The sequence below is a fragment of the Molossus molossus genome, unplaced genomic scaffold, assembly GCF_014108415.1.
Source record: "Molossus molossus isolate mMolMol1 unplaced genomic scaffold, mMolMol1.p scaffold_m16_p_15, whole genome shotgun sequence".
NCBI classification, from domain to species: domain Eukaryota; kingdom Metazoa; phylum Chordata; class Mammalia; order Chiroptera; family Molossidae; genus Molossus; species Molossus molossus.
The window spans coordinates 51938154-51958560 of record NW_023425350.1 but is presented as its reverse complement, the minus strand read 5'-3'; the positions used below and the strand labels follow the sequence as shown (position 1 = coordinate 51958560).

Here is a 20407-nt window from a genome sequence, read left to right as displayed (position 1 = left end):
AAAAAAAAAGTTACGCAAGACCTCATTATAAGCCCTTGTCCAGACAGCTAAACCAGTCCATTCTAACTGTCCCCAAACTTACCCCTCTCTGTCCCATCTTCCGTGTAACCATACATTTCTGTAGTCTTCACCCCTGTCAAGAACCCTAGCCTTTTCCTAAAGCCCATCGTCACCCACTCTCTCTGTCGCCAGCCTTACCTGTCCCCATTACATTCCTGTGCAGCAGAGCGTGCCAGGCGGGGCTGTCTCTCAACTAACACCCTCACTCACACTCTTCAGTTCCCGAGTGGAAAGGACACTGATACCGATGTCTCGTCCTCCTCTTTCACTGTTTACTCAGTGTTCATATCTGTGAAATGGGAGGAGGTGAGCTAGATTATCTTCATATCCTGTCGTACTTTTCAATGTCTATGGTTTTGTGATTTTCCCTCCTCCCTCCCCACCCAGGTATTTCAAAGCTCCGTTGGAAGCAGGGTGGAGTGAGAGCGATGGGGGAGGAAGGGCTACAGGAGGGTTTGGTTTCTGGGGTCTGAGCAGTTCTGGCCTTGAAGACAGTGCCAGTCCTAACGGGCTTCCTCCAGGCAGGGTAAAGAGCTGGGGTGCGGAGTGGGGTGGTGGCTGCCAGAATGGGCCAACCAGGTATCTTCCCCTCCTGGTCAATCCTTATGTCTTAGAAGTGGGTCCATGTCACTCAGGAATTCCATCCTCCTCCTGCCTTCACCTCTTATGGAGAGGGAAACTCTCCATTCTTTTAAAAGCTCCTCACTCGTGTAGGAAATGAAATGGGTATGAAAACATATAATTTCCATACATTTACTGGTGAGACTGAACCAGTTACAGTGCTTAGGTGCCTCCACTGAGTTGCCCATGACACTGCCCTCCCCGCTCCTACGGCCTCTGTCCTTGCCTGTGTCTGCTCCCTCGTTCTGTGCCCAGAAAGGCTCCTGGCTGGGCCCTAGCTGGGCCCCCTGCCATGTTTGGACACCATTACCCTTTGCATTTGTCAACAAGAGCCCAGAGTTACTGACCTGCCAAGGGCTTGTTCCCAGGCGGGTCATGTGGAAGGGGTGCAGGTCCGGATGAGAGCCTGCCTACCCCCTGCCCCTACTTCAGCCCACTCTCCCGCTGCTCTGGGCTTACTTTGTAGAACTGCCTAGAAGTGATTCTGGTAACCCCAGGTGGAAGCTCTCACCCGAATGACATCTTATGGGTCATGTCTTTTGATCTTTTTCCAGAAGGTGCTAAGACGACAGAAACAAGCAAAACCACCACAGAGCCCGAAGCAACGCAGCCAGAAGGGGTGGTGGTCAATGGGAGGGAGGATGAGCAGACCGCAGAGGAGATTCTCAGCAAAGGCTTGAGCCAGATGACCACCAATGCCGACACGGATGTTGACACCTCTAAGGACAAAACCGAGTCCGTCACCAGTGGCCCCATGTCCCCAGAGGGCTCACCTTCCAAATCTCCCTCAAAGAAGAAAAAGAAATTCCGAACCCCATCCTTCCTGAAAAAGAGCAAAAAGAAGGAGAAAGTGGAGTCCTGATTTGTAGCCCCCTGGGACTCCCATCTGCATCCTCTCTCCCACCCTCCCTTCTCCCATCTCTGTCCCTGGAAACACAGGGCCAAGGAGGGATAGAGTAGGACCCTGGACCACACTCTGATGGGGAATGTAGAGATTGCCCGACCAACCCCTCATTTACACTTGCCCCAGAGAAATCAGGTGACTTTCCCAAGGTCACACAGCTAGTTAGTGGCAGAGCCTGCACTAGAATTCAGGTCTTCTGGCTCCCAGTCCAGTGCTCTTTCCACTACACAACACTGCCTAGTTGTGGGCTGCCTTCGTGAGGGTGCTGCCCACTGAGCTGAGCCCTGGGCCAGAGGGCCAGAGTGGGCCACAAGCTCTCACAGGCTCAGGCTAAATCAGGTCGAGGCTTCCCCTGAACAAGGTCCTTTTCCTCGTGGGAACCCAATCTCCTACTGATGGAGTTATCACTATGTTTAGAAATCTTTTTCATAGGGTCCCTGCCTTGCTGCTCACAGTAACCAGACAAATTGACCTGTACCCTCCACCAAAAGTTAATCTTTGTTCCCAAGGGCTGATGGCTTAGCTTGTGCTTCCCCAACCACTAACCCTGAGCTTTCTTCATGGAACCTCCTGAATTGCGGATGAAAGAGTTGTGAGAGTTGTCAGACATACATCAAGCCAAGTCAGCCATAAAATGGAAGATAATGTAATCAATAAGGAAGCCTGGAGCTTGACCCATGCAAATTGTGTATCTCAGGAGTTTCAAAAGTAAAACCAAATTCAGCTTAGAAAACAGTTGTCTCATGCTCAGGACAGAAATTGGGGGAAATTTCGATCCCCTGTTTGCTTCCGATCATATGAGGATGATCAAAATAGCACAGGAAATGCTATGCCTTTCCAGCTTTGCATGACACATGGAGCTCTACCCACCTCACCCCTGCCCAGCAGTGAGGCGTCCCCTGACCTTCCCTCGAGCCCAGAGCACTGGTTCATAGACTAGAACTGGCATCTGACCCGTAGCACCTTGGCCTTGGCTCCTTTGGGTTCCAACTCAGTCGCTCTGGTCCCAGCAGAGGAGAATGAGATGAGCCTTTCAGGATTATCAGTGATGCTTTGGTGTCCCTGGCCCTGTCACTGTCTGTCCATCCTGGGGCCGGTACTAGCCACAGCTATTGTTTTAAATGCCAATACTACCTTTTCACATTCTTCTGTGGAGTATTGATTAATTAGCATTGTTGGCTCCTAAAAAATAGACAATCCATTCTCTTTACAGCACAGTGTCTTCAAAGAATATTTTTCCTTTTTGCTCTGAGTATTGTAAACATATTTTTGAAAGTTCTTAATCATAGTTTTCCATGTTTGAGCACTTACTGTATATATATAGACACTGTGTAGGCTTTATATACATTACATCTTTTATCCCTCATGATAATCCTGTAAAGTGGGTAAGATTAGTCCCATTTTAAGGGTAAAGAAACTGAGTCCCCAGAAGGATCACTGGTGCCAGGCGACTTGGCTAGAGAGATCCAGAGCCTGGATTTAAATCCAAGTCAGCCTGAGTCCAGGAGCCTTTGCTCTTCATAGCCATGGTGATGAGAAGTCTTTAACCCCCAAGGGTGGTGGTTTTAGTCCAGGACCCATTTTCGTGACTGGTCTCCACTGCGTAATGTCGGTAGTTGAAATGAAGGCAAGAAATTCCCTGCATCTCCCTCATCCGTGCATGTAAAGTTCCTGGTTAACATGGACTGTGGCCGGGCCAGTGTGGACCTCTGAGAGAGGAGATGCAGGGCCTTCTGGTTGTGGCAGGAAAGACCATCCATAGTTGGACTATTTCTTGAGCAGGAAGGAAACTGACACATGACTAAGGAAAACCCAGTGCTGCATCTCTGCAGTGCAGATTCCCAGCTGCCACCCCAGTCCCCTTCCCCTGCACCCCCTTGCACCCCTCCCCGTTCCACTTTCTGATTGGGTCTTGTGGTGGACAAGCCAATGATCAGGGGCACTGATGCCTCAGAAAAGTCTGTGACATGGGAAATGCCTTTAAAAGCCAATCCTTTGATGCCTTCTTTAAAAAAAGTAGATTTCACATTCATTCATCCCTTCACAGTATTTGTTAAGCACCCACTAAATGCCAGGCATTATGCTGACATTAAAAGAAAACAATCATTGTAACTAGAATAATCAGTGGCAAGCAATGTTACGGAAAGGGTGGAGTGGACACAACCGTTGATGCAGCTTTTGTGTTTGAGAGGTTGTAGCTCAGAGACATGTTGATTCCACAATTCTCTTTATTCCCTTTGCAACAGTGAGTGTGCCAGTGTTTGCTGGACTTAGAACATTGTTTCTGGACTTTATACCATGGGTCCACCTAATTTTAAAAAAAAATTTATTTTTTTATTGATTTGAGAGAGAGAGGAAGGGAGAGGGAGAGAGAGATAGAAACATCGATGAGAGAGAACATGGATTGGCTGTTTCCTGCATGCCCCCTACTGGGGATCGGGCCCACAACCTGGGCATGTACCCTGACTGGTAATCGAACCAGCAACCTCTTGGTGCATGGGTCGATGCTCAAGCACTGAGCCACACCAGCCGGGCGGGTCCACCCCATATTCATTTATTTATTTGTTCATTCCTTGTACATTCAAAGAACACGTATGAGCTTGGATCGTGGGCCAGCCCTGAGGTAGTTCCTAAGTCAAGGAGGCACGCAGACAAGTTACAAGCAGGCAAGGGTGCAGAGGTGGCGTTAGGAAGCAATGATTTACTGTCTTCTGAGCCAGAGAAACCTTCCTGAAAGGAGTGATGGCTGAGTTAGGTTTTCAAAACAAAGGAATTTTTCAGGAGGACAAAAGGTTGGGCAGGACATTCCGTGATGCGGGAAGAGCATGTGCCAAGGGCACGGAAGCACGAAACTCCACGCTGCGTGCAGAGCAATTCAGTGCAGCGAGAGCATAGGTGTAAGAGGGCGGGGCAGAGATGGGGTGGTTCATTTCACTGGTGGGCAGGACTGGAGCATAAAGAAACTTGTAGAAAGTCTGAAGGAACTAGACTATCATGTAAGGGGTTTGGAGCTACTGAGGACTTCTAATGAAGGCAGAGCACCGGATGTTAGGAAACCCTTGGTGGCTGAGTGGAGAATGGACTAGAGAGGGTGGGCTGGAGGTATGGGAGATCTCACAACGCGGCCTTTCTGATATATCAGCACTAAGCCATGTTTGGTGACCTGCCTTACACTACATTTTTCCTTTTAGCAAAATGTGAGCTTCCAGCACGGAATTCATTTCCATCAAATCGTTTCAATAAGGCATCTTAAGAGAGATTGTCAACAAAAAGAGAGAAATACTCAAAGAGCTCATGCTGAGCACGGTTTCCAGCTCAGCCGGGCTGTGGAGTTGCTCTTCCCTTGTCCGTGTGGGATGAGATGGGCGTGGCTCCAGGCTTGAGGCCCTGCCCTGGATGCTGTTGAAGCACGTGTACCATCCAGACGGGATCACAGGCAGAGGGGATATTGTCTTTGGCTCTAGTTAAAAGCTGGCTGAAAGCTTAGACCAGAATCTGTCTGAAGAAAATGTATCTGTGGAGAGCTCAGAGTTCGTAGGCAATAGGTTCATTTCAAGTTTGGATATGCTGCGGAAAAGGAATGAGAAAGTGGAACCCATCTGTTGGCTGTGGCTGGCTGAACTGAGAGGTGGAGAGGTTTTTGAGACTGTTTTCATGGGAAGATGGGCAGGAGTTGGGAGGCAGAGGAAGGGGGAGTTACAGAGAGATAAGCGTAGTGCCAGTGACTCCATGCACCTGTGGCTGACACCCATCCACACCGTGTGACCTTTCCTCAAACTCTGCAGACAGTGCTGCCAACATACAGCCCCCAGCTCAGATCTGGGTGCATAAGAGCCTCCTGGCCTACAGACGACCCAGGTTCTACACAGAGAAGCGTAACCTCCCTCCACACTCCTTCGGCAGACAGAGAAGTTCTGTTTGAAGGACGAGGTGTGTTTGGATGAAGCCCACTGGAAAGCATTGTCCTTATACCGCGGACTTCCGTACATGCTGAGCCTTGAACCCCGCTCCCTGTGACCAACATTCCTGAATGTGACAATACAGTCTCTCAGATGACGTGTGTCAATGTCACAACAGGGCCACTGCTCTCTCCGAACCGGGAGAACTGCCGTAAAGGCACTTCTCTGATGGCACGGATTTTAAAACCCATTTGCCCAGGAGCACAGTTCACTTCTGAAAGTCTGAAAGATGAAAAAGAAGTGGACTTTTCATCCAGGCACGCACAGGGACAGATGGACACCCAGCCCACCCGTGGCCTCCCTGCCATCTTTTGCACAAGTGTGCCATTCACGTCCTAGTTCCAGGCCGAGAGTATTCGGTGTCTGTCTATCGAACGAGAGAGAAAACATAGCGCCCACTCATTTCTCTCATGCGGGTCGGCAGATGCCCCTGAGCTGGCTGGCACAGGTGCAGTTGACTTTGAGCACAGAGGAAGCAGGTCTTACATCTCTCGCCCCTGGAGCGCAAGCAAACTATCAAGACAGTACATTCAGAGAGGTGGAGAAGACACGAGAGAGAAGATAGACGGGTGCCCTGCACTCCCACAGGAAGGCCAGGGTACCTCACAACTCACAACCTGATGGGGCATCTTAGTGCCGGTGTCCCGATCTATTCCCCAAAGCAGAATGCAACATGAGAAGCCAGAGGCCCCGAACAGGCTGGGGTGAGAGGTGCCCGCGGGTGTCCGCACGGGCCCACCTGTGCTGCAGACGCACACGGAGCGGAGCGGCTGTTTTTCACCCGCAGGAAGAGGCCTGCTGTCCTGTGCAAATCTCCCATCTCCGAGGCGTGTAAAGAAAACGTGGGGGCCCTGGCCGGTTTGGTTCAGCGGTTAGAGCTTCGGCCTGCGGTCCTGAGAGACCCGGGTTCGGTTCCCGCTAAGGGCGTGTACCTCGGTTGCAGTTTGTCCCCGGCCCTGGTCGGTTGTGCGGGTGGCAGCCACTCGATGTGTCCCTTCACGTCGATGTTTCTCACTCTCTCTCTTCCTCTCTCTCCCTCCCGCTCTACCTGAACAAAGAGTGGAAAAATGTCCTCGGGTGAGGATAAAAAAAAAAAAAAGAAAACGTGGGGGTTCGGGTGGTGGTGGTGGGGAGTAACCATAGAAGAACCCTAAACTCGTTTCCCCTCCAGCAAACCTCCTTGCATAACTGTTAGAATCCCACTGGCCAGACCTTCCCTTTCCAAGGGAATCAGGAGGGTGGCTCAGAAGTTGGACCAAGGACAGAGGGGCCACATTTAAATACATCAAAGCACTTATAAGATGGAAATGTGTTTTGGGGACCCCACCCCCACATTTCATCTCCACCTTATGCCTCTTGGGCTTGCTTTGTGAGCGATTGTTTGATCTCAGTGGTCGGCTCCACCCTCAGATTCCCGGATCTGTGCTGCAGCCACCAAGTCCTGTGGTCGTCCTCCCCGGGGGCAGGAACAGTGAGAGCCTGGGCTGGGCTGGCCAGGGCGTGGGGTCTGGTAGAGAGTACAGAGTTCTCTAGAGCTGTGGATGGTTTCAGTGAAGTGTCTGTGTCTGACAATCGTTTCCCTCGTGCACACATTGTCTGTGTTTAGCTTGTCCTCGTACTGTGAAGTTTCAAATAGGGGTTCCATGTAAATACCCTTCCTGCTACTGCGATGCCAGCCCCCACCACACAGCAGCCCCACAGGTGGTTTTGCCTGTCTCTGTGCTAACACTTTTTGAGCCACTGATGTGCAGATTGATGATTAGTTTCTTGGGCTTTTATTTTGCAATTTTATATATATAACACACATATATAATATATATATATATTTATGGGTTGATTTTGTATCATTTTCTGTTTGAATCTCTGAGCACCAAAGCTGCCCTTGGATTTTCAAGAGACTGCCCCAAGGCCACTTCCGGACCCCCACCTCTGCTTTGGTGTTCGTGGTGCCGGGTGGCATCTCTGCCCGTGGAGTTCTGTATGTGCGTGCTGTTATGTCACTGCAGATATTACCCGAGTAAATCTACCGTGCTTGGCTTCCCGGTGTGTGAGCCGTCTCTGTCAACCACAGGTTCTCCCAGCAACCAGGGGAGCAGAAGCCAGAGAGGGGGCGCACTTAGAGAAACATCCAAGCACACCTTTGTCCTCGAAACCACTCCTCACATGGAAAACTGGACACATGAATCGCCGAGTTCTGACTGGGGAGGGAGGCGACAAAATGGTCTAGTCCTCTGAGAAGGCCAGGACACATGGACTTGCAAACAGGCCAGCGGAGGAGGCCCCTTTTAGATGGGTGGGGTGGGGCAGAGGCAGACTGGGGGGCGGGGAAATGGAAAGAGGTGTCAGGGCAGAATCGGGGCTGGGGAGAGCTCAGTGGCGCCCTCAAAGGGCGAAGGGAATGGAGATACTGGTGGTGGGGCGGGGAGGAAAGGAAAGAGCCTATCTTGTCCCTCTCAGCTCTATTCACCAGCAAGGAGCCCAGGGCTTACTGCAGGTGCACACACGTAAGTCAGGGTTAGTGTCTCTTACACAGCACCTCGTTAATCCCCCTTGACCCCGAGGGTGGCCTATCATTGTTACCCACTTTACAGGTGAGGAAACCGTCTCTGACATAAGGAGTGTTTTGGGAGCCACAAGTTAATATGTGGTGAAATGAAAATCTTCTAGGTAACCAAGCCCCTTACTCTTCCTACCCTCCCCCTCCCTGCCCCCGTGCCCCAGCGAGCTCCGCAAAGGCAGTCTGGCTCACCCCTGCCAGCCCCCTGCTCCCCAGTGCGGCCCTACGTCCAGGTCCCCTGAAGCTCCCACGGGTTCTTGTGCCCCTTGCCCCAAAGCCATCAGTCTTTCCTGTCCTGAAGTCATCGAGAAAACGGCCTGTGAACAGCACAGCCTCTCTGCTCTGAAATCTCACAGCTGTGTGCACGGACCAGGCCAAGCAGAGACTGGGTGCGACACCCTTTATAAAGCAGGGGAAGGTAGCAATGCAAACCAGCCAGTCAAGCTCTTCCTCCTCATCCTCTTGAATTTCCACTGCAGAGACCAAAGGGTTACAAACACGGGAGCGGCGTGCCCTCTGCTCGCCAGGAAAGCTGAGGAATTTCTTCAGAGTGTAAAACATAGCGGAGACCAGCTTCCACTCAGACACTCGGAGGTAGCTGGCAGCAGTGGGCAGAGGGCCGGGTGGGGTAGGTGGGAACACCCAGGAAGTGTGGTGGGTGCAATCCTGGCCTCAAGAGCGGTGAGCAAAATGCAGGAACGTTGTTTGCAAGGTTGAAGTGATAAGGCAGAGACAGGGGTGCCTCAGCACCCAGATCCTGACGAGCCAGCTACCTCCGGCTACCCTGATAAATATGAAAGAGGGAAATTTCAGCCAAGTTATTATGGATTCTGATGCTGCCACACAGACAACTAGGTCTCCAATCTGATAAAATGTAACCATTAGACATCTTTCCTGTTCTCTTCCTTTGGGCCGTGTTGGACAGGGAGCCACACATCTCTGATCTGATAGAGGTCTCACTGTCAAGAACAAGATAGAGAAAAAATGTGGTACTGATTTAGTAGCTCAAAAGCAGAAACCATTCTGAGAAATCAGGAGATACATTCCTCAATGAAGTCGAGTTAGTGCAAGGAGCAGGAGGAAAGTTAAGAACATCTCTATTGTTAATTTATCAGGAGAGACCAGCCAGTCACGAAAAGAGAACACTTTAAATCAAGAGAGCGTTTTCTTCTGGCGATGAAAAACAATACCATATGTTAAAATGAGGCATGGGCCGTCACCAGCAGGTTGAGTGTTGTTGATGAATGAGGAGGAGAGAGAGATATTTGCTTAGACAGTGAAGATCCCATGTCCACCACTTCAAAAAAAATTAACCAATCATGTTTCCAGTTGATTGGAAAATCAATGTAAGTAAATAACTTCAAGAATGGGAGAGACATGGGATTACAAAATAGTGGTGAGCAATTAAATCAAATAAATTACAGCCCAGTCTAGCTTTTCATAGTTAATTTAACCAACTTAAGGCAATTGTTTAAAAAATAGTTATTGGAATACACACACACACATAGAGCAACACAGAGGCATAATATACTAAATTTATCATTATTGATAAGAGGAATATAATAGATTATTTCATTTTTTTAAGTTGTTAGAGGAATACTGGTTCAATTACATATAGAGTTGTAAACTTACAAGTCATTTATTTTAATTTTATTTTTTTAATCCTCACCTGAGGATATTTTTCTATTTATCTTCAGACAGAGTGGAAGGGAGAGAAAGGGAGCGAGAGCAAAACATCGATGTGAGAGGGACACATCGCCATGCTGCCTCCCACATGACCCAACCAGGGCCGGGGCGAACCATAACTGAGGTACGTGCCCTTGACTGGAATCGAACCACGATTCATTGGTCTGTAGGCCGACACTCTACCACTGAGCCAAACTGGTCAGGGCACTTATAAGTAATTTATAAAAATTTAAAGAAAATTTTAATTAAAAGGCAATATAGTTTCCAAATCATTGAAGAGAAAAATAACAATAAAAAGTGAATCAATAGGCCCAGCCGGTATGGCTCAGTGGTTGAGCGTCGACCCATGCACCAAGAGGTTGCCAGTTCAATTCCCAGTCAGGGCACATGCCCAGATTGTGGGCCAAATCCCCAGTGGGGAGTATTCAGGAGGCAGCTGGTTGATGTTCTCTCTCATTGATGTTTCTATCTCTCTCTCCCTCTCTCTAAAATCAATAAAGAAAAAAAAAATTTTTTTTAAACTGAATCAACAGAAATCCAGGTAACAGTATCAGAGACTATGCTTACCATCCTGCTTACAATAACCAAAAAATTGTTAAACTATCTGAAACACTGAGTTTTAAGACACTTGAAAACGATCATCCACCAGGAGATAAGATCAGTCCCTTCTCTCACCACCTGCCTGTGTCTACTACTCCTACTGCCACTATCAAAGACTTCCACCAGGAGGCGACATTTTCCTTCTCTGCTTCCACTTTGCAGAAACAGTCCCAGGTAGCACTTGTTCCATTTTTTGGCCCCCAGGAGTGCTCTCATGGACCTTAATCTCTTTTTGTCACCAGCAAAGGGATCAAGGATCAAGGATATTGACAGTGAGCCTCTTACTCATCCAAGACCTAAGAACCTATCTGATATCTGAGCAGCCCTAACACTTATGTAATATCCTGGTTTCCAGAGTCCCCATCTTTGGGCAACCTGCCCCATGGCCCCAGCACACTGGATCTGATCCCCCAGCCAAGAGGCCATGCATGATAGAGAGCAGGGTTCCAGAGCTCTGGAGCTACACTGTTTGGACTGACTTCTGGTCCTGGGTTCATGAGCTCTGTGCTCTTGGGTAAGTCTTGTAACATCTCTTGGCTACAGTTTTGTCAGCTGTAAAATGAGGAAATAAACAATAAGCAGGGGAAAAGTCAGAATTTTAGGGGGACTAATTGTTGATTATTTAAATTTTGAATTATACATTAAGGGGACACCATAAAATTTTCACTGCTTCAAACTTCTATTCTTTTTTTTTTCCCCAGAGATGGCCGTTTAATGAAATCTGGGGACACAGCGTAGCCCTGTACAAAAACACAAATTCGATCACGGAGAAAAGACAGAAAAGTGGACTTGCAGTGGGAGGGAGAGGCTTTGCCGTTGGCTGGGGGGAGGGTGGACCTCTTTCAGGGCCCTCGGAGTGCAGTGGCGGTCTCAGCACCGGGGGCATGAGATCTGGGGCGTGGACCCTGGTTTTGGAGGGGTGAACTCCAGGAGGCTGGAGGTGAACGCCAGGGGCTAGACGATGAACTCCTGGCGGAGGTGGGGTGGACCCCAGGAGGCTGGGGTTGGTCGGAAGAAGCTGGTGGGTGCCTTAGGGCCTGGGGGTGGACTCCAGCAGATAGGGGAGGGTGGACACCTGGGGCTGGAGGGTGAACCAGGGGCAGGGGGATAGACCCCAGATGTTGGTGGGTGGACCACCGGTGCTGGGGGATGGAGCCTGAGAGCTAGAGGGTGGACCCCAGGTGTTGGTGGGTAGACCACCGATGCTGGGGATGGAGCCTGAGAGCTAGAGGGTGGACCCCAGGTGTTGGTGGACCACCGGTGCTGGGGGATGGAGCCTGAGAGCTAGAGGGTGGACCCCAGGTGTTGGTGGGTGTACCACTGGTGCTCACGGGTGGTCCCTGGGAGCTGGCGGGGCATAGCTAAGGAGGGCCTGGGGGTCCTGCAGGTGTAGACCCACCGGGTAGCATGGGGGGCAGAGGCAGGCCTCCTGGTGGGGATGGAGGCAAAGATTCAGGCAATGGTGGCTGTGGGGGTGAACAATTCATTAGTGGAGGTGTGGCCACTTCACCCCAAGAGGCCCAGTGGGGAGGTTGGGGGGGCAGGTGGCTTTTCCATCTTAAAGTGGAACTGAAGGAAGAACTGCTTGGTTTCCCCGTTCCAGTGAGTCCAGTGAGTCCAAAACTTGCCCTTGGCCTTGTCAGTCTCTTTGCTCAGCACCTTGAGGACAATGGTCTCATAGGGCTCAGCAGCCATCAGCAGGTGCTGCCAACACTGACCTGGGGCTCGATCCTCTGCCCGTAGGCAGACATGAAGTGGTGGCCCAGCATGATACCATCAGCAACCTCAGGATACTCCATCTGGAAGAGGAGACTCTGCTGGCCCACCTCTGTGTCCCTCTGCTTGGTCACTTTATAGCCCAAGCAGCCGACCTTCACGAACTTCTGCACTTCCACCTTGACCTTCTCCGGTGCTGGCCCGGCGGAGCCTCCTTGCCGTTTGCCAGGCCAACTTGGCCTGGGCTTTCCCTCCTGGGGGCGTGCGAGGCAGCACCCCTCCTTGTTGGGGAGTGTCAGGCACAGCTCGCATTCAAGTGAGCCCAGGTGGTTCTTCAGGAAATAAGGGTCCTTGCTGATGTCTGTGGTCTCCAGGGCCAGCTGTCGGAGATGGTCCCTCCAGTCACAGCTGCTCTCAAAGAGGAGGCCACGCCCCCACTCCCGGCCTTGCCCCCCGGACAGTGCTGGAAGTCCATGGTCAAGGCCTTGGGGCTTTACTGGACTGGGGGGATTCCTGCACCCAAGGCTGCCACGCCATTGCCTTTTCACCCACCACTGCCACTGCGACCGACGTCTGTTCTTAAAACTAATGCCTGCACGTGGACACAAACACGCACAGACACACCCACACACAGCAACATGCACGTAACAACATGCTCCCCCGGACACACACACAGTCACACTCATGCCTCCCACACCCACACACATACATACACACAGCTATATCCACAGACACACATACACAGTCACGCACCCCCCCACATACATACACACAACTACATATATCCACAAACTCACACACACATACCCACAGTCATACTCATGCACTCCCAGCATCATTTTTAAAAACTTAAAATTATGCCCAGCTGGTGAGGCTCAGTGGACTGAGCGTTGCCCCATGGACTGGGAGGTCCTGGTTTGATTCCTGGTCAGGGCACATGCCTGGGTTGCAGGCTCGATCCCCAGTAGAGGGGTGCAGGAAGCAGCAGATCAATGTTTCTCTCTCACATTGATGTTTCTATCTCTCTCTTCCTAAAGTAAAATCAATAAAAACATATTTAAAAAACTTAAAATGTATTATCTCCTTTTTCAGTGTTTTATCTGTTCCTAAGATCCTGTCTTTAGAGCAAGCAGCACGGGCGCCCTCTAGGGGCGGGTCTTTGTCTTGTAGTCTTAGCAGGCAACAAAGGTCACTGACCAACATAACTGCCTAAACCTTTGGGGTGACGGACCAGAATACACTGGGAAGCTTACATATGGTATATCTAAAAACTGAGGAGTTTTAAATCAAGTTAAATGATGCTGGCCAATTTGACTCAGCGGTTAAAGTGTTGGCCCACAGACCAAAGAGTTGTGGGTTCGATTCCGGCCAAGGGCACGTACCTCAGTTGTGCTTTGTCCCCAGCCCTGGTCGGGGTTGTGCGAGAGACAACCAGTTGATGTGTCTCTCTCACATGGATGCCGCCCCCCTTCCACTCTATCTAAAGATAAATGGGAAAAATATATATCCTTGGGTGAGGATTAAAAAAATTAATAAATAAATCAAGCTAAATGTTTTAAGTATGTTCTATCCTCCTGCCTTTACAAATAGACACTCACACTGAGGAGGAAGGCCAGGCTCAAATGTAGAATTCTCAGACCCTCTGGAGTTCCGCAGAGGAGACTGGCAGTGCAGGGAGAGCTGATCCATCTCCGACCACTAGCCTGAGGCCTGTTAGACTTCTCTTCCCAGTGCTGGACCCATCCCTGCCACAGTGGCCTTGTGTGCTCCGGTGTGGACACCTGGGACTCGTGTTCAGGCTCTGTCCATACCCCCAATGCAAACAGCTGCCCTTTGGCCACTCTGAGTCCTCAGGAATATGAACTCTGCAAATAACCTGTGCCGACAATAGGAGCACACGAGAGGCTGTTTGAGCAGGGCATCCTGGGGTCCCGGGTAGCCAGAGTGTGGGGCAACACAGGTGGGCATGTCCCTTTGGCCCTGCTGACTCCACCCCATGGACAGTGTGGCCAGAGAAAGGGACCTTCTGTGGTGCGGGGACCCTCTTGGTGGTGCTACAGGCACTACTGCTGTCCGGAGTCCTGAGGAGGAGCTACCCAGAGGCTTCCCTCGGTGAAGTTCCCGAGAAGGCGGTACAATAAGACACAAAATTTCACCATGGGCTTGGGTGAGATGTGTTTTGTTATAACCAGCAAAGACAAACACTTAATAAGATCTGGTCCTGGATGGCTGGTTGATTTGCCAGGTTAATGGGGGCTGCAAGAAACCAAAACCTTCTTTGCCTTCTCTGGGGTCTAAATCTCAGATGAGTCTCTTTCAGTGATAATGAAGAATGGAGTAGGACATGGAACCCACTCAGCCTGTTAAAATCTTAATGGTGATATGACTCATGAATCTATACAAATTCTAGAAGAAACTGTAGGCAACAAAATTTCGGACATCATACGCAGAAGAATTTTCACTGATACATCCCCTAAGGCAACAGAAACAAAGGAGAAAATGAACACATGGGACTACATCAAACTCAAAAGCTTCTGCACAGCAAAAGATACAATCATCAAAATGGAAAGGCAACCCACTGAATGGAAGAGCATAATTGCCAATGATATATCAGATAAGGGGTTAATTTCCAATATATATAGAGTGCTCATACAACTCAACAAAAGAAAAACAAAGAACCCAATTAAAAAATGGGCAGAGGAACTAAATAGACACCTCTCCAAACAGGACATACAAATGGCCGAGAGACATATGAAGAAATGCTCAACATCACTAATCATCAGAGAGATGCAAATTAAAACAACAATGAGGTATCACCTCACACCTGTCAGAATAGCTGCCATCAACACATCATCAAACAACAAGTGTTGGCAAGGGTGTGGAGAAAAGGGGACTCTGGTACACTGCTGGTGGGAATGCAGAGTGGTGCAGCCACTATGGAAAACAATACAGTGTTACCTCAAAAAATTAAAAATTGAACTTCCATTTGACCCAGTGATTTCACTTCCAGGAATATACGCTAAGAAGCCTGAAACACCAAACAGAAAGAATATATGTACCCCCATGTTTGTAGCAGCACTATTTACAATAGCTAAGATCTGGAAACAGCCCAAATGTCCATCAGTAGACGAATGGATAAAAAAGCTGTGGTATATATACACAATGGAGTACTATGCAGCTGTAAGAAAGAAAGATCTCTTATCCTTTGAGATGACATGGAGGGACCTGGAAAGTATTATCCTAAGCGAAACAAGCCAAACAGAGAAAGACAAGTATCATATGATCTCACTTATTTGTGGAATATAATGAACATAACAGTCTGAGGAATGGGGTAGTCCCAGAGACGTGGAAGTGGGGTACAGACTGACAATCCCCAGAAGAGGGGATGGTGGGGGAGAGCTTATATGCATGTGTGCATGAACAATGGACATGGACAACAAAGCTGGGGACAGGGCGGGGACGGAGGGGGAAGGGGGATCAGTGGGAGAAAAAGGAGAAACATCTGTAACAAAAATTAATTAGTTAATAATAATAATAATAAATGATTGAAAACAAAAAAATCTTAATGGTGAGCTATTTCTGGTTTCTCCCCCTCATTCTTGGCTACAGAACATGATAAACACAGGTAGGAGACTGCCTGTTGGTTAGTTCGCCATCCATCTGCTCTCCCTGTTGTAAGGCCAGAAACGGACTTTTATCAGATCACCCAGGAGTGATCTGGCTGAAGAGTAAGCTTATTTCCCACAGGATGCATTTTTAGGTGGCTCCTTCCTGGTGACAAAAAGGGAGGCACCTCCATCTTACCCTTCGGCCATCTCCCAGACACTGGGCTGCTCCTGGGAGCACCTGCTAGGCCTCTGATCCCAGTCTCTCATCACAATTCTCGTTAGTGTCACTCCTGAGAGTGGTGTTCGCTGACCTGGCCTCTAGTTCTGGGTGCGCAGCCTTACTGTATTGTCTGTAACTATCATCCGTGAACCATGACTAAGTCCCAGACGTGATCATGTCTCTTACTTTTTTTCTCATTGATTTTTTTGGTCATGTTGGCAAAGCCAGCATTCTGTTCTTGAGGTCTCCGCCAGCTGTCTCTAGAATTGTCCCAGCACCCAGGGGAGGACTGGGTCTGGATCTGGCATTCAGACATTGGGAAGACAGACATGAATCCCCTTCTGCCATTGTGACTTTACTGGGCTCAGTGTGGGATCCCACTCGGTCCGAGGGACACCTGACCGCAGCTGCGGTGGAGTTCTGACATTGGCCCAATCCCCACGGAGATCAAAGGCTCCCCAAGGCAGCCCAGCCCTGTAATATAGGGGCTCCGATATGTATCAAACTAACTCAGAGCAGCAGAATATCAGAGCTGGAAGGAGTCTCTGAGATCACATAGTTTACTGCCCCTCCCTCATTCTGCAGATGAGGAAACTGAGGCACAGAGGAGCAGCAGCTTGCCCAAGGTCACCTTGCTACTCAGTGATGGAGATCTGGAGGTGCCAAAAGTTAAGACTCTCTCCAGAAAAATGCACATATGTGCTCCTAGGTAAAGAACACACCTGTATGTAGGGTGCAGTGCCCCTAAATGCTGGTCTGTGTTGAACATGTCAAGTGATGAGCCGGCTGTTAAGGAGCTGAGAGGGGGCTCTGGAGCCAGCCTGCTTGGGTCTAAGTCCCAGATCTTCCATTTACTAGCCGTGTGGTTATTTAACGTCCTCACCCGTCAACTGGAGATCGTCATGGTGCCCACCTCCCGGGCTGTGGTGAAGACCTAATTAGTTGATTTAAGACATGTGGTAAGTTCTCTATAAGTGTCCACAGTGATCATGTTATCACCAAGCGAACCCCTAAGTAAAGAACAACAGCATCAACTATTTATTTTTATTTTAAAAAAAGTTTTTTTCCCTTTATTAATTTTAGAGAGAGGAGAAGGGAGAGGGAGAGAGATAGAAGCGTCGATGAGAGAGAACATCTATTGGCCGCCTCCTGCATGACCCCCACTGGGGATCTGGCCCACAGCCTGGGCATGTGTCCTGACTGAGAATCGAACCGGCGACCTCTTGGTGCATGGGTCGACGCTCAACCACTGAGCCACACCGGGCCATCAACAAAATTTTTAATAAGGATTTTAAATTTTCATGAAAAATGTTTGACTTCATCTATTCAATTTTGCAATTCAAGACTCTAGCAGCAATCACAAAATGACTTGCTTTTGAAGAAATCTTGCTTCATGCCCTAAATTCTCACGAACTACATAGGATATTCACTAGGCAGCAGTTGCTTTTTCAGAAAGTTAGACAAAAAATGTTCAAAATAGCACATGCATCTGGGTCCCAGGTGAGTTGGTTGAGACCTGTCACCCAGCTTGGGGGAAGCAGCCTGCCCCTTCCAGCTCCCTGCACTGCCCCGCGGCCTCCAGGGGGCGCCCTACCGTGCAAATGCTGTTCTTTCATTCACAGCTTTGCTTGAGATCCTTCAAGACTGCCCATTCCCCATGGATCACACCACTTGTTTCACACGATTTACAAAGATACCTTTTGGATCTGGCCCAACAGAGTTGCCAGCCTCACCTTCTGGACTCCAGGGCACCAGCCTGTGGTCCCATGCCCTCTTCACCTTGCCCTTCAATACTCAGAGCAAGGGTGGGCTTCCACAGGTCACCCCCCAAGGCTGGGATCTCCTCATCTTCCGGTCCCATACAGCACCCAGCTGTGCTCAGTGAACCTGTGTGGAGGGAGGAAGAACTGAGAGCCCAGGTGCTGAGGGGCTGCCTTTTCCATTGCAGGGCGTGTGATGGGCCCCGGCGAGTTTTCTCCTGGCTGGCTCTTCACAGGCACTCGGCGGAGAACTAGTGCCCTGGTGCTGTGGAATCTTGATGTCACCAACCTGAAGTGCACCGTTGTTAATGACACAGTGAACCATCTTTTCAGTTAACAAAAGCAGAAAAAAGCATTTCACATCCCACCGCCAATTTTTTCCCCCACCATCAGATAATGTGTCTCAAGCCCCGGGAAGGGGTAGAAAGCAGCACACAGTATGATGACATGTTTCAGTTATCTTTCCGCTTGCACAGTTGCTTCTCCAGAACTGATTAAGGCTAGGATGCGTTGGCTTTCCTTGACTGAAGTGTTCAGAAGCTGTGTGGAGGGCTTGGAAGGGAACAAAACATTTTAATCTAGGACAGTCTATGCCATTCCTCCACATAAGCCGCTGGAAGTCTGACTAAATCTTGCACAAGCACCAGCAGCAGAAAAGTTGGACCCAGAGATACAACCGTCTGCGGTCTGGGATGGTCGGCAGGACAGCAGCCTGGGACAGAACACTGGCTTCGAAACTCCCCTTCACTTCTGTATCGTGTGGAACTTTCCCAAGCACTTCTACGTACCGTGTCTCATTAGATTTTCTTACCAGCCTAACAGCCCTGGCTTTCATGTACCAGCATCTCAACTTTCCAGCAAAGTCAATCATTCTCTCCAGGCCTCGGTTTTCTCATCTGCACAATGGGCTCCATTGTAGTACCAGCTTCCTGAGGTACAATTTGGGCCTCTGGGATAAGGCAGCTCTTGTGCAATACCTGGTACCAGTAAGTGCTTCATAAAAGCTACTGTTTATTATTGTTGTTGTTATTTCTCCCATGAAACCAAGAGTCTGGTTAAGGGATTTGCCTAAAAAACCACTGTGTTGACAGGGCTGAGGCCCTCTCCCGGTTCCAGTCCCCTCTCCTGAGTCCAGCACTCCTTCCCAGCAAGCCCAGATGTCCTGCTGTGGCGACAACCACATGGGTCCTTCTCCATCCAAAGGGAGGAAGGCATAATTAACGCTTATGAGAGATTCCAGAGGCTCAAATGAAAGGAAGCTCAGACATGTCATTATCCAGCGTTTTTGTCTTATCTCTGCCTTTGAAGTTTGTTGTGATGGAAGAACATGATGGTTTCCCTACGTCTGGTCCACGGGGCCAGCTCTTGCCATGGCTCTTGCCAGCGCCCGGGTCTCCCCTCACACCCTTCTCCAGTGAGGAGATGGGGCTCTGGACATGAAAACCCACAGTCCTCATCAGTTCTGAGCAGAGTTAGTGGGGGGCTGACTGGAAGCCCTCCCACTCCCCCAAATCACCTTCTTTGTACAAAAGGCATTGTCCCCCCATGTCCCTCTCGCTGCTTTGTTCTTCATTAGCGCAAAGCCCCCTGGGAAGAACGGCACCGGTTAACACAAAGGCCTGGGCTACTGCTTTCAGAAGGAGGGGTGCAGCCTATGGCACCAGGGGGAGAAAGGGCGTGAGGAGGGGAAGTGGAGGCCCCAAGACAAATTTCTCCTCCCTCACTAAGGGGAAGGCTGCATCATTAAAAACATGAATCAGATTTATTCTCGCGGTTTTAAAAATAAACACCAAAGGGCCAGCATGACCTGACAGCCTGTTCTTACCCCCAGAGGGCTGTGGTCTCAATTAAGAAATGAGAAGACAGCACGTTCCAGCCCCAAAGATTATGTCATTCTAAAAGGGTGAGTCTGTCACTCTCGCTCTTCCATGGCAAGAGAGGGACCCGTGACCCTGGGCTCCTGTTTCTGCGTCACTGTGGGCCTGGCTGGGTCATCGTGGCAACTGGAAGGGAACAGGCCTCTGGATGCAGGCCAGAGAGGCACAGGCCCCGAGTGACAGGATGAAGGTGAGCTTTATGGGAACGTTGTATTGTCACCTGCTTTTTCCAACCTCCCAATCACAGCTGGGGCCCTGAGATGTGGGGGATGCGGAGGTATGGGAAACATACCTATGCTCTTAGCTGCACAGGAGTATTTCTCTCCCCAAACACCCACCTTCACGGCTGAGCTCATGAAGTGTGATGGAGGAACTTCAGGGAGGCTGCATCTTCCACATTGTCCTTCACTGAATTTGAAACTCTGTCTCTCATTTATCACCTATTCCATTTCTTTCTTTTTTTTTTTCAAATCTTTATTGTTGGATGTAAAATGTATTACAGATGTTCCACATTTTTCCCCCATTGACCCCCTCCTCCCCACTCCCGCTATTCCATTTATTTCACTCTCAAATGAATCTTTGGGTTTTCAGAGCCTCTTTTAAAATGCAAACTCACCTGCCCAGCTGGTGTGGCTCAGTGGTTGAGCATCGACCCATGCACCAAGAGGTCGCTGGTTCGAGTCCCGGTCCGGGCACATGCCCAGGTTGTGGGCCAGATCCCCAGTGGGGGGCATGCAGGAGGCGGCCAATCAATGTTCTCTCTCAGCAATGTTTCTATCTCTCTCTCCCTCTTTCTTCCTCTCTCTCTCTGTAATATCAATAAAGAAAAACAAATTTTT

General features: G+C 49.6%; 1 protein-coding gene and 1 pseudogene across 5 annotated transcripts in view; one reads left to right on the top strand and one right to left on the bottom strand.

The window, feature by feature from the left end:
• The window catches only part of ADD2 (adducin 2), a 52174-nt gene extending 49856 nt beyond the window's left edge, over positions 1-2318 (top strand). For all 5 annotated transcript variants that reach the window (XM_036263574.1, XM_036263572.1, XM_036263573.1 and 2 more), the window contains one exon: positions 1236-2318. In XM_036263574.1, the coding sequence (XP_036119467.1) occupies positions 1236-1543 (308 nt within the window). In that variant the 3' untranslated portion in view covers positions 1544-2318. The remainder of the gene's footprint in view (positions 1-1235) is intronic.
• An 8562-nt stretch (positions 2319-10880) lies between these two features.
• On the bottom strand, positions 10881-12578 carry LOC118630549 (annotated as a pseudogene).
• Positions 12579-20407: the final 7829 nt, after the last annotated feature.